Below are 14185 nucleotides of genomic sequence, written 5' to 3'. Positions count from 1 at the left end.
TGGGAATGAGTCCTTAGGACATGCCTTGTTGAGGTCTGTGAAGTCAACGCAGACTCGCCATTTGCCATTCTTCTTCTTCACAATGACTACGTTGGCCAACCAGTCGGGATAATGCACCTCCCTCACGAACCCATTATCAATGAGCTTCTAAACTTCTTCGTTGATGGCCTTGTTCCTTTCAGGGGTGAATTTTCTTCTTTTTTGTTTCCTTGGTGGGTAGTCTGGGTCAACCTACAATTTATGGACAATAATTTCGGGGTCAATTCCAGTCATGTCTGCATGGGACCAAGCAAAACAATTATAATGGGCAGATAGAAAATCAATGAGTTTAGTTCTGATGCCAGGGTTCAATGGTGATCTGATTTGGACTTTGCGGTCTAGGAAGTCCAGATGTATCTGAACTTTGTCCAGCTCATCCACGTCTGGTTGGTTCATCTAGGAGTCAATCAGTCTGCTCGCTGTAATTGCTATAACTGAGCGGGTTTGGCCTTCATGGTAGTCTAGTAACATGCTCTTGAGTCTTTCTCCTGGCCTTTGATTTCTTTTACCCCCCATTTAGTTGGGAACCTTAGAACTTGGTGGTATGTTGAAGGGAATGCCTCCATTTCATGTATCCATGGTTGACCTAGTATCATGTTGTAAGCATACAGAGAGTTTACTACCTGGAATCTTGTGCACAGATTGACTCCTAGTGTGTTCTTTTGCTCTCCACTGAAACCGATGAGGATTGTAGTCTTCTTTATGATCTTTGATTCATCTATCCCCATTTCCCTGAGAGCACTTAAAAACAAAATGTTAGCTGAACTACCATTATCAATAAGTATACGTTTAGTAAGATAGTTAGCAATGTAAAGTGCAATAACAAGAGCATCGTGATGCGGGTTGAGGAGTCTGTTTGACTCTGTTGTTGAGAAACTAATGGTTTGAGCTAGTAGGTTGATGGCATTCTTCTTTGTCCCACTGGACTCTCCTTTGATCCAGTTGGTCTGCCTGGCATGTCTTTTGGCTGCTGAATGGGTGACTCCACTTACCTCAGAGCCACCAATTATTACGTTCACTGTCCATTCATGAGTAGGTGGTCTCGGTGGGGTAACTTCTCTTCGAACGACTGACATGTCTGCCTTCTGTTGGAATGTTTGTTTGCCTTTGTCTGTGAGCAGGTCAGTCAGGTGACCATGTCTTAATAGGTTGGATACTTCGAGCCTTAAGGCGATGAACTCATCCGTTCGGTGACCATGGTCATTGTGGAATTCACACCATTTTGTTTTGTCTCGTTGGTCAGATGGAGTCCTCATCCTTTCCGGCCATTTTACTTTGTCTCCGAGTCTTTTTAGTAAGCCAACGACTTCAGCTAGTGAGATTGAAAGAATGTATTCTGGTATCTTTGGTCCATCTTGGAGACGTGTCTCAAGCGATTGGTTGTACTCCCTCCTTCTATTCTCTGATCTGCTAGGATACGGGTATGGCTCGGATCGTCTGCCACTCTGTTGTCTATCTACCCTTGAGTCTCTTTGAGTGTCTTTCATTGGAGAAGAGTGATAATATTTATCTTCATCCTCCTCCCATTTGATTTGTGCCCAGGCCTTGGTGAGAACGTATTCCATCGTCTTGCAAGGATACTTGGTAAGTTCTTTGTATAGGTCTGAGTCGTAGCGGAGTCCTTTGCAGAAAGCTGAGATGGCTGTGTCCTAATTACAATGGGTTATAGACACCTTCTCTTTGTTGAAGCGGCCTACGTAATCTCAAAAGGGCTCACCCCGTTATTGAACTATGATGTAGAGGTCTTCTACAGACTTTTCAAGTTTCTTGCTACTAGCAAACTACTCAACAAAAGTTTCAGTCAATTGTGCAAAAGTAGAAATAAAATTATTAGGTAAATTAGTATACCACTGGAGGGCAGGTCCAATTAGACTAAAACCAAACCCCTTACACATGCATACTTCCCTCATGTCACGTGGGATGGCAACGGTTAACATTCTCTGCCTGTATTGAGCAATATGATCATCGAGATCAGACGTTCCATCAAACATCTTCATGTGGGGGAAGATGAACTTTTTCGGCATTTTGACCATGGTTATATCATCGATGAAAGGTGAGTCAGCGTAGCAGCTTGCTGCCCTCTTTTTAATAGAGGCTGGCATTCTAGGAATCTGCTAGATGAGTGCTTCCATCTCGGCCAATTTACGAGCCAGCTCAGGATTTTAGTTTGGAAGTGAGCTAATGTTGGTGTGGCGGGCTTGCTTGCTCATGGTTAGGTGATTCAATCCAATTGTCTGTTGCTCAGGTATATTCTGACTAGCTCCAATGATGGTCTAGCTAGCTCCAATGGTAGGCTGACTGACACCTGGAACCTGCTGCTATCCGGGTCCAGTGGCTGGCTGACTGGCTCTTGGAATTTTCTGCTGTCCAGCTGCCGAGGCTGGCTGGCTCCTAGAATTTGTTGTGTTCTGGGTGCAGATGAATGTCCATGTTTAGCCATGGTTATATTTTCACCTGCATTGGCAATAGAATTCTGTATGTTAGACATGGTGGGTGGAGTTTGATAATTCCTTACCGAGGATGATGGAACTGTCTACCTCGGTCCATCATTGTTAGAGATAGAGATAGGGGTGAGGTCATCCAAAGGTTGCATCAGGCTAATCAAACCTCAGAAGTGGGATGGCTGAACCTCGGTGGCTTGAGAGGACATGACCTCCATTCGCATGAGCAGGTCAACATTCTCAACTTCGAGCCTCCTCATTTTCTTGCGTTCTTTATTCATCTGGGCAGTAAGAGTAGCGAGTTGGGTGGACAGATCGGATGTCTCAGTCACGTCTGACATGGCTCTCAAGTGAACTCCTTGATTTCTTTGTCGATTGTCTGATTGTTAGGGCCCCACTGTGGGCGCCAAATTGTAGAAGTGATTTCCTACAATTGATTAGATGGGCACCAACAACTTGTCAAGAACAAAGAGAGAGATGAGAGTTCAATTGGGAGCACCGGTGGGGTGTCAGCCAAAGGGACACGTCGAATTCTAATTGAAAGTAATAAAACTATGATGTAAATAATGAAATAGTGATGGATGGATGGATGGATGGATGACTAGTAGAATGGTCAAAGTGACGGTGGCGATGACGGTGAGACTGAACGACTGGATCATGTCCGATGAGGTCAGATCAGACGGACTGATTTGACTTGATTGACTGGATCGCTGAGAGAGAGAGTTGCCTTCATTTCAATAAAAGAGTAGAAAAAAGTAAAGTGATTATCAACTGCCTCCCAGATGGCCTCTCAGGTTCCTCTGTATAGTCGTTTCCTTTATTGTTCCATTTTTGCCTCCCTGGTTCGTCTGACCCTTTCTTACTCATTCCTTCTAAATTTTATGGGAGTGATTGCGTATACTCTGACAATTTCAAAGTTTTCTGGCTGACTGAATGTATCCGGATTTGGGTCCGGGTATTGTCTATCAATCCAATGGTTCATTTGGCAAGTATGAGTCCATTTACACGTTTGGACTTGGCCTTACTAGCTTGATTGGATGGCTTGTTGGGTCAGGTTGGCTAGGCTGACTAGCTTCATGGGTTTTTTAACATGTACACATATTTTTCCCACTACATACCTCTCACCCCTTAAGTGTTTCTTTAGTAATTTCATTGTGGCTTCTAACTGAATTACTTCATACATGATCCCATCACTTCCCATAACGTGACCTTGAATAACCTTGAAGAAATCGAAGCTTACTCTTTCTGGAGCCTTACCTATAACCCTGCTTCATTAGTTTTAGTATTATCAATGAAGTGGTCATTCCTGTTTTGCTTCTAATTGGGAGTAGACCAACACATCCCTAATCAATTTGAATATGGCTTGCCCATGTCATTTTTGTACTCTTTCTGCTTGTCAAACTTACCTATGTCGTTGGAGCATTAGACAGTTAAGAACCTTCACTGATAATCCATCACATCCTACTTGGTGCAAGAAGTAATTCCTAAAATGTCTCTTTCCTTGACCCTCAACTGGTAATATCCAAATCAAAGGTCAACTCCTGAGAACATTGTCCTATTTTGCAACAGGGAATTGAACCCTTCATTCTTAACAAGTGGTGTCGACGTGTCCCATGATGAGATGCTCCATCTGATCAATCCTTAAATCAAATATCTCTTCAACCAGACAATTAATTCTTTCTGCTGAGATAATATCGTTCTTCTTGATTTCCCTGATACCGATTCTATCCCTTTCTTAATCTTGTAGCATACTCAATTCCTTAATGTAACAACAACCTCCACAATCCTTTGCGCACCCATCTGAAACCCTTCTAGCCGATCCGGTCTCCCTCTAGTCCAACAGGTATATTCCAAGTGGTGCCTACCACAATAACTAGGTATCCCCTAGATGCAACCGAGTCCTTTCTTTTTAAATCTAGAAGTCATCATCATCTCTTGCAATCCATTGTTGTCCCTTATTTAACAAATTAATCCATACTCAGGATCATATCGAAATCCTCATACAACGAGCTCAATCAATTCTACTGTCAACCTTCTACCAATGGTACTCTAACCCTTCTCTTGGAGATACTAATTGTAACGACCCAAAATCACTAATATGGCTTAAGGGCCTTGATTAGTGTGCCAGGAGGGCATAATTGGTTTATGTGTGAGTTTATTAGATTAATGTGTGATTATATGATAAGCATGCTTGTATGGTTATATGAATGTAAATGTGATTATATGTTATATTTGTGAGAACCACATTATTATGTGGGTAAATCTGCAGCGTGCAACTCGAGGCGATCCTAGGGAGCTAGTTAGCGGGAAAGTCACAACGTGGCTTAATACTTGACTTGGGGCAAGTCAAGGGGTGTTTTGGGTATTAGATGATTATTTGGGCTACCGGGTTATGGAAATAAATAATTGGAGATATATTTGAGGTTAGGAAGCTTAGGCAGAAATATTGGGGGAAATTTACCATTTTTCCCCCAGGGACATTTTCGATACCCCGAGCCCCGGGATTAACCTAATTACCTAAGGATAGACTAAGTAAAAACCTCATAAATTGGTGGAAATAGAGGAACCGACTCTCTTCTCTCTCTCTCTCCTTCTTTCTTCTTCTTTTTTCAAGGAAAACCACTAGAATCTAAGAAACTCAGCTGGAAATCTTGTGATTTGAGCTAAAATTTTGAGGGATTAGCTTAGCTCTAGCTAAGGGAACTTCACCAGGACTAAGGTAAGGAATGAATTACACTCTTGATTATTAGAATTTTGTGTTTTGGCTGGGTTCTAAGAGTGGTTGTGGTTTTGAAATTTAAGGACTAAATTAAAGTTGGAAAGCTTGGGCATTAGCTCAAAAATTGTTAAGGAAGTGGTTCATCAAAGAAGGTAAGCTTCAATTCGTAATTTAGAGTTTAAATTCTGAGTTTGCATGACTGGTTTTAGAGTTCTTGAGTTGCTGGGTTTCAGAAATCAAAATGGGATCTTAATGAGTTTTTAAACTAGGTTTTTGTTGGATTACGTTGCTAGAATCATGTTAAAAGTCTTGTGATCAATGGGTTATGGAATTAGGGTGCTTTGGGGTGATTTTGAGCAAGGTTAGGATGTTAGGAATGGTGGATTTTCTGGGCACGAAGGGCTGGGCCGCGACTTTGTTCTAGAGTGTTGCAGCCCTGCGAAGCAAGGAAGAGCCAAGGAGGCTCTGCAGTGGGGAAGCGTCGCGGCGCCACAAGGCAGGGCCGCGGCGCGTGTCTGTTTTCAGGGAGGCCTAGCCTCTGTTTCAGGGGTGGGCCGCAGCATGGGTTTCAGGGGCTGCGACCCTTAAGGGTATTTTTGGTCTTTTGGAGGTTTTAAGAGCAGGAACCTAACCTAGGATGCTCGGGATTGATTCCACCACCGTGTTTGGTGGAATTCGATGTCCCGGAAGCTAGAACTCCATTTGGAAATATTAACTTGATTATTAATGGTACTCCCTACCTTGATTGTGACTAGGAATTAAGCTAGGACTCGGGAAGCGGATCGTGCTCGAGAGGCATCACTCGTAATCAGTAAACTTGGGAATTAAAGGTAAGGAAACTGCACCCGGTTGTGGATTTATAATGGGACTAAGGGTTCCCTATTTTTTATGCTTTGTAAAGGATGGTATTACGCCATGTAAACAGTAAACCAACGGCCTAAGAGTGCCAAAGTTTACACTAGTGCATAGGGCGCGGCTCGGCCACTGGTAGCTGAGGACAACTTATTATGCACTGAGCTTGGTTTAAGCGGGCCGCAGTCAGTGGGGTAAATAGAGGGTGCGACCTAAGGTGTCGACCCTGATTATTATAAGATTTGTTTGTTATTATTGATTTGTGGATTGTTATGTTGCATAGTTGGGTGATGATTAGCTGAATCTTTGGTTGAACCTTCATGCTTTGTGATTATTGTGGTATGTTAAGTGTATGAACATGCTTAAAGGGTTATCCAAATGTTATTATTTCTTGTTATATAATATGATATGTTTTCTTGTTGGGCCTTGGCTCACGGGTGCTTCGTGGTGCAGGTAAAGGCAAGGGCAAGCTTGATCAGCCCTGATTTGGAGAGCTCTAAGAGCAGAATGTACATGATTAGTTGCTCAGCCGCCACGGTTGGGGAGAGACAGGGACAGGAAAACCATAAATTTTTGTTTTGCCTTTAGAAAGGCTGGTGGTTGTCTGTACATTGGAAATTTTGTAAACAGACTTTTAAATGCTATTTCTTTTGGGATCCCATGTGTAAATGTTTAAGTATATGGAAAGTATCTTTTGAGACCAAAACCTTTTAACCCTAGCACATTAATGACTTTAGAATTCACGTTTTTAACTGGTTGGCTTGGTTAGCAAGTCCTGCACCTTTACAAATACACAATGTAGCGGTCTTGGCTATCCAGGGCGTTACAACTTGGTATCAGAGCGTCCTAGGTTTAAGGGTTCCTGAAGACTGGCTGGACATGTACATTCGCTGCTAGAGACAAGCTCGATTCAGGGTTTGGTAATGTGTATATGTGCATATATGCTTGTATGTCTGGAATGAATTATGAATGTTGTTATTTATTGGATTAATAGGAAGCATGAGATACTGATGGGGCCTGGCCCTTGACTGATGTATGAAAATATTAAGGCATGCTTATTAGCATCGCTGTGCATGTAAATGAATATTTGGATGATTAACTGCATATCGTGTATGGGTGAATGCTTTTATCTTAGCTGTTGTGTGATAATGTTGGGGCATGCTTATTAGCAGTCGGTGCATGTGAATAAATGCCTATATTTTGATTGTTTGTGATTAATTATGTTCCTTTGGTGGATTTTGGAGAAGCTTTTACCCTGTCATCATGGTCTGATAGTCGAGTTGTTGATTGCAGATTGACTTGGATAGTTATCCGTCCAAGAAAATCTACACGACTAGCCGACATTAGGTTTGGGACCGGGGGTGATGACCAGGGTCAGATTCCTCCGCCAGTCTCTGAGAACTGGCAGCAACTTATGGCAGATATGCAAGCGCGATTACAGAGTCAGGATGAACAGATTCGCTTGTTGCGACAGCAGGCTCCATCAGGGAGTGATGCCTCTATTGTACCACCTACAGTGGCACCAGTTGTACAGTCAAGGGAGGTTGGGAACAGGTGGGAGTCGTTATATGAGCGGTTCAGGAAGCAGCAACCCCCAATCCTTGAAGGAGGACCTGATCCATTGAAGGTCGAGCAATGGCTGACTATGATTACTACTATCCTGGATTTCATAAAGATAGAGGGACATGACAGAATGGCTTGTGCCACGTATATGTTGAGAGAGGATGCCCGCATCTGGTGGGAAGTGGCCTCACAGACCAGGGATGTCACTTCATTGAGTTGGGAAGGATTTAAAGATTTGTTCATTTAGAAGTACTATAATGTTGCCATCAGGGCAGCAAAGGTTAATGAGTTCGTAGGATTGGTTCAGGGCAGCATGACAGTTAAAGAATATGCCCTGAAGTTTGACAAACTCGTAAAGTTCGCACCAGACCTTGTGCCTACAGATGCAACCAGGCAAGACAGGTTCATTAGGGGGCTTAATGCTATGATATCATGGGATGTTAGGATTACAACGGTACCTAGAGGAACAAGTTATGCCTAGGTCATTGAGAAGGCTTTTACCGCTGAGGAAGCGGAGAACAAAATTTGGAAGGAAAGTGCAGTGAAGCGCGAAGGTCGCAGGGTGGTGCCTCCTTATTTTGGGTCAGGTAGGGGCGGAGGCCCCAATGATTTACAAAGAAAGACCCCTGACACTTTGACCGCTATTGGTCCTGATAGGAGGGGTCGGGGTGGTCAAGGCGGCCGTCTGGGCAGCGGTGAACCATGAAGGAGTTATCCAGAGTGCCTAAGGTGTAGAAGATGCCATCAGGATGAATGTCGGGCCAAGGCTTGTTATGTGTGTGGCACGGTGGGGCACTTCAAGAAGGATTGCCCAACAGTGAAGAAAGGAGAAGCAGGAAAGTGGACAGCTTGACTCCAGCTCGAGTGTTCACCTTGACGCAGGCAGAGGCCGAGGCTAGTCCCTCGGTAGTGATAGGTCAGCTTTCTAGCGCTAGCTCTCCTTTTTCTGTATTGATTGATTCTGGTGCTACACATTCCTTTGTTTCTAGTAAAGTGATTGATAGACTGTGTAGACCTAGTCAGTATCGGACTGTGGGGTTTGAGACTTTATTGCCTACTGGGGAACTGGTAGTTTCTAGGAGGTGGATTAGGGCACTGCCAGTGATGGTTGATAGTAGGGAGCTTTCTGTTGACTTGATTGAGCTAGATATGGAGGACTTTGACATGATCTTAGGGATGGATTGGATGGTCAAATATGGGGCTACTATTGACTGCAGGAAGAAGATGGTGACTTTTGAGCCTGAGGGCGAGGATCCTTTTGTCTTTGTGGGTGCGGTATATGGACCCCGCATACCCATGATATCTGCATTGAGAGCCAGAGACTTGTTACAGGGTGGATGTATAGGCTTTCTGGCTAGTGTATTAGACACTACCAAGATGTTTCCAGTGGGGCCGAGTGAGACCAGGGTGGTTTGTGAGTTTTTAGATGTGTTTCCTGAGGAGCTACTAAGGTTGCCACCATGTAGGGAGATTCAGTTTGTTATTGAGTTAGCACCAGGGATAGAGCCAATATCAAGAGCACCATATAGGATGGCACCAGTAGAGTTTAGGAACTGAAGATACAGCTGCAAGAACTTCTGGATTTGGGATTCATTAGACCTAGTTACTCTCCATGGGGTGCTCCAATTTTGTTTGTTAAGAAGAAGGAGGGGACTTTGAGGATGTGTATAGATTACAGGGAATTGAACAAGTTGACTATTAAGAATAAGTATCATCTACCAAGGATTGATGACTTGTTCGATCAGCTGCAGGGAAAGACGGTGTTCTCAAAGATTGATCTTCGATCTGGTTATCACCAGTTGAGGATCAAGGATGAGGACATACCGAAGACGGCCTTCCGAATGCGGTATGGGCACTATGAGTTCTTGGTCATGTCTTTTGGTTTAACCAACGCCCCAGCAACTTTCATGGATCTAATGAATAGGGTGTTCAAGGACTTCTTGGATCAGTTCGTCATTGTCTTCATCGATGACATCTTGGTGTACTCTAGTTCAGAGGCAGAGCAAGAGCGGCATCTTCGATAGGTTTTACAGAGATTAAGGGAACACCAGTTATATGCTAAGTTTAAGAAATGTGAGTTTTGGTTGCCAGAGGTGACTTTTATTGGGCATATAGTTGGTGCAGAAGGGATTAAGGTGGATCCTTCCAAGGTGGAAGCAGTGAGAGATTGGCCGAGGCCAAGGAACGCCTCAGAGGTGCGGAGTTTTCTTGGGTTGGCAGGCTATTACAGGCGGTTTGTAGAGGGATTTTCAAAGATTTCTTCACCAATGATAGAGATGACAAGAAAGAACCAGAAGTTTGTTTGGTCAGAGAAGTGTGAGGATAGTTTCCAAGAGTTGAAGCGACGACTTATTATTGCACCTGTACTGAGTCTTCCTTCAGAAGAAGGAAAGTTTGTAGTATACTGTGATGCATCGAGGATGGGTTTGGGTTGTGTGTTGATGCAAGATGAGAATGTTATAGCTTATACATCGCGATAGCTGAAGGAGTATGAACAGCGGTATCCTACCCATGATCTGGAGCTGGCGGCGGTGGTATTCGCACTGAAGGTTTGGCAGCATTATCTGTATGGGGAGAAGTGCGAGATATACACTGACCATAAGAGTTTGAAGTATTTCTTCATCGAGAATGATTTGAACATGAGGCAAAGGCGTTGGTTAGAGTTGGTTAAGGATTATGATTGTGACATTCTTTATCACCCAGGGAAAGCCAATATTGTGGCAGATGCATTGAGCCGGAGGGGCTCGGGGCAGCTATTCAGTTCTGTTCAGATCACGAGAGAATTAGCTGATGAGATGGCTAGGGCAGAGATAGAGCTGGTGGTGGGCCGGTTGGCCAATATTACCTTCCAGTTGACCCTGCTAGAGCGGATCAAGGAGGGGCAGTTGGTAGATGCGCAACTTCAGGAAGTTAGGCTGAATGTCTTAGCAGGGATAGCTAAGGATTATTCTGTTTCTGAGGCTGGTATGCTTCGATATCAGGGGCGGATTTGTGTTTCAGCAGATGAGGGGATCAGACGAGAGAAACTAGATGAGTCTCACACTACGCCATACTCGCTTCATCCGGGTACCACAAAAATGTAGTAGGATCTAAGGACATTATATTGGTGGCCTGGGATGAAGAAGGGTGTGGTAGAGTATGTGGCCAGATGTTTGACATGTCAGCAGGTGAAGGCTGAGCATCAGCGGCCAGGAGGGTTGCTTTAGCCTTTGGGTATCCCTGAGTGGAAGTGGGAAGACATTACGATGGATTTTGTGGGGGGTCTACCCAGGACGGTGGGACTTTGTGACTCGGTGTGGGTAATAGTGGACATATACACCAAGTCAGCTCATTTTCTACTAGTGAGGTCAACTCACACAGTGGAGCAGTATGCAGAGTTGTATGTGAGGGAGATAGTTCGTCTCCATGGGGTTCCCAAGTCCATTGTATTTGATCAAGACCCTATCTTTACCTCCTAGTTCTGGGGAGCTCTACAGAAAGCTATTGGGACTCAGCTGAAATATAGCACAACTTTTCATCCTCATACTGATGGACAGTCTGAGAGGATGATTCAGGTGTTGGAGGATATGCTTAGGGCGTGTGTGATTGATTTCGAGGGGTCTTGGAGTAAGTATCTTCCGTTGATTGAGTTCTCGTATAACAACAGTTATCAGTCCACGATTGGAATGGCTCCTTATGAGTTGCTATATGGAAGGAAGTGTAGGTCACCCATTCATTGGGACGAGATGGGTGAGAGAAAGTATTTGGGGCCATACATGGTTCAGAAGAAAAGTGAAGCTATTGAGAAGATTCGAGCCAGGATGCTTGCTTCACAGAGTAGGCAAAAAAGCTACACTGATCCTAGGCGTAGAGACGTGGAGTTTCAGGTTGGGGACCACGTGTTTCTACAAGTTTCACCACTGCGAGGGGTGAAGAGGTTTGGAGTAAAGAGCAAGTTGAGCCCTCGGTTTGTTGGACCTTTCGAGATTTAAAGAGATTAATAAGATTGTCTCGTGGACTAGGTGGATTTTAACCACTGAACCACGTAAAAGTATGAGAGTTTGTGATATCATTCATTTGTTTAATCACGGTTTAGTAAAAAGCCTAATATCTCTATTTTCAAATTTCTTAATCTACTGTTGAAGAAAAATCATGTCAACAGATTGGTGCTTTCGTTGAGAGCTTATTAGTGCTTAATCCCCCATGCAAGTTTCACCCAACACTCACCATGGTGGTCACTCGGTCCATGCATGACAACGAGATGGAACCACCTGGTGATCAGGAGGTGCATCGTGCGGCCATTCCCGTTGGAGAAGGCCCAATTGCTCAACACCGTCTTGGAAAGCAACATGTGGGCCAAGACGATACTGGGATCTCAACATCGTGCCCACCAAATCCCAATCTGGGGTATGTGACAACCATCGAGATGGAAAATGCCCAGTGAATGATCCATCTTGCTAAGGCTAACAAGTAGATTGAGGAGATCTTGGCTCGATTACTTCCTCCTGCAACCGATGTTAACATTGGAAGAAGGAAAAGCGGGTCCCATAGGTACAACAATAATAATCAACCCAATCTCAGTTGTTCTGTCAGAACTGCAACTCCGAGCTCCATACCTTCATAGCAGAATCAGTGAAATACTCAACCTGCCAATACTCATAGGAACCGTCGACCCCATGTCAGTCGATCTATTCGAATTGTGACCCCGAGCTCTATGCCTTCTAAGCAGATTCCTCGGAATGTTCAGAATGACCCAATAGGGCGAGTTGGGACCAATTCAAGGAGGCAAAACACCCCAGCAAATCCATCTGTGCCACGGTCAAAGCCTCCGACACAGAGAAATGGATCGGTCCTACCTCCAACCCGGAAGATTGGGGTAGATCAGGGACGAGCTAACCTAGTGCACCCCGATGGAACAAGAATAGCTTCACCAATAAGACATCTGACATCCCTGGTTCGACATCCAATGCCACCTTGCCCATAGAGGAACACTCCAGCTCGAGGGGATAGCAGGAGAAATCCTCCTCCCTCGGAGGACATCTATATCCCACGGTCTCATGCTAATAATCCAGGTCCTCGATCTCTGCCATGAGTTGTAAGCTTCGCTAATGGAAGTTACTAGACGGAGAGCCAGCGTGGAGGCAGGCCTGAGAGCGATCTAAGGAATCAATTGAGCTCCGCACAAAGTCTTTGTTCCGACCCACATCCCAACCTACGTGATCATTTGAATTCACAAAAAATATATCCAGTTCTCCATGATGATTTAAGTTATACTCAACACAGGGGAGATCCGTCTATCGTTGCGACAATGGGAATGTCTCACCTAACTGAGCTCAAGCTTGGAGGGAAAACAACCCATCTAACATGTACAATAGGATGGGGGTGATGATCAGCTCCCAAATAACCTAGAGGCCAAGGATCCAACCCTCTAGTCAGTAGCCTTAATGGAAGAACAGATGATGAGACTCTTATCTGGAAAAGGAGTTGATGATTGTGATTCTGATGAGGAACTCGAGCCTTTTTCTCCAAACATTGCGACAACTCCGTATCCTGTTGGCTTTAGGATGCAGATCATGCCCGCATATGATGAAAACAGTAACACATCCAACCACCTCGGGTGGTTCAACACGTTAATGATGGCCCACAACGTCGGGTTCCACTTAAGATGTAACTTGTTCTGGCAACTCTGGCCGGACCCGCAAGATTGTGGTTCAACAAGTACAAAAGACAGTCAATCACCTCATGGAAGAAATTGTCTACCAAATTTAAGAGGCGATTCTGAGCTTCGAAGGAAGCTCGCATTGAGGCCGATTCGCTGGCTAACATAAAACAACAACATGGTGAGTCCCTGAAGGCATATCTGAACCAGTTCACCAATGCAGCAGCCTGAGCTAGGGATGTTGATGAGGACATGGATCACTGTATGGCGTGATTTATGGAAAGAACTCCAGTGAAAAGGAGTAAATAGTGTAGATGAGTTCCTAAATCAAGCTCATGAATGGATAAATCTAGAGGAGGTGCAATTTGTTGTCGCAGGAACTAGCCAGACCCCTGTTCATTCCGCTAGAGCGTTGGTGGGTGTTGCAACAACGACTCAACCTGCTACCCAGAATAACCAGGCGGGGAACAATAAGCAGAAAGGGACTGGTGAGGGCGATTAGAATGGAACCAAAAAGAACAAGCCAGGAGAAAAGTTCAAGCCCATCTACACCACCTACATTGACTTGACTAATACATGAGAACATATTTTCCTGCGAACTCTAATCGCCTTCCATGAAAGCAGCCAGAACCTTTGAGGCACCAGAGGGCGAAAGGAGACCCTACTAAGTTTTGTCGATATCACGACGACATCAACATAATACTGATGATTGTCGACAGTTAAAGGATGAGAGCAAAACTCTCATCCGGGATGGAGTGTTAGCCCAGTATGCCTGAAATCGAGTGGTTCCCAATCAGCCAACCGGGAAAATACTCATCCAGCTCTGAAAAATCTGGCCGGTCAACTCTGGGCTCAGACAAATCAGGGGAACCAAATTTTCCCCCTCTAATAGTAGGAGGGGATATAACCACTATCGTTGGAGGACCCCATTTG

The 14185-nt window shown here is 44.5% G+C and overlaps 1 protein-coding gene across 1 annotated transcript; it reads right to left on the bottom strand.

Annotated features, from left to right (window-relative positions):
* Positions 1-500: 500 nt before the first annotated feature.
* LOC133825511 (uncharacterized) lies at positions 501-1604 on the bottom strand. The gene has a single exon (XM_062258441.1). It carries the CDS (start codon positions 1602-1604, stop codon positions 501-503), a length of 1104 nt encoding a protein of 367 aa, XP_062114425.1.
* Between the last annotated feature and the right edge of the window lie 12581 nt (positions 1605-14185).

The sequence above is a fragment of the Humulus lupulus genome, chromosome 3 (genome assembly GCF_963169125.1).
Source record: "Humulus lupulus chromosome 3, drHumLupu1.1, whole genome shotgun sequence".
In the NCBI taxonomy this organism is placed as follows: Eukaryota; Viridiplantae; Streptophyta; class Magnoliopsida; order Rosales; family Cannabaceae; genus Humulus; species Humulus lupulus.
The sequence above is the reverse complement of the archived record's forward strand: the minus strand, read 5'-3'. Positions and strand labels throughout refer to the sequence as shown.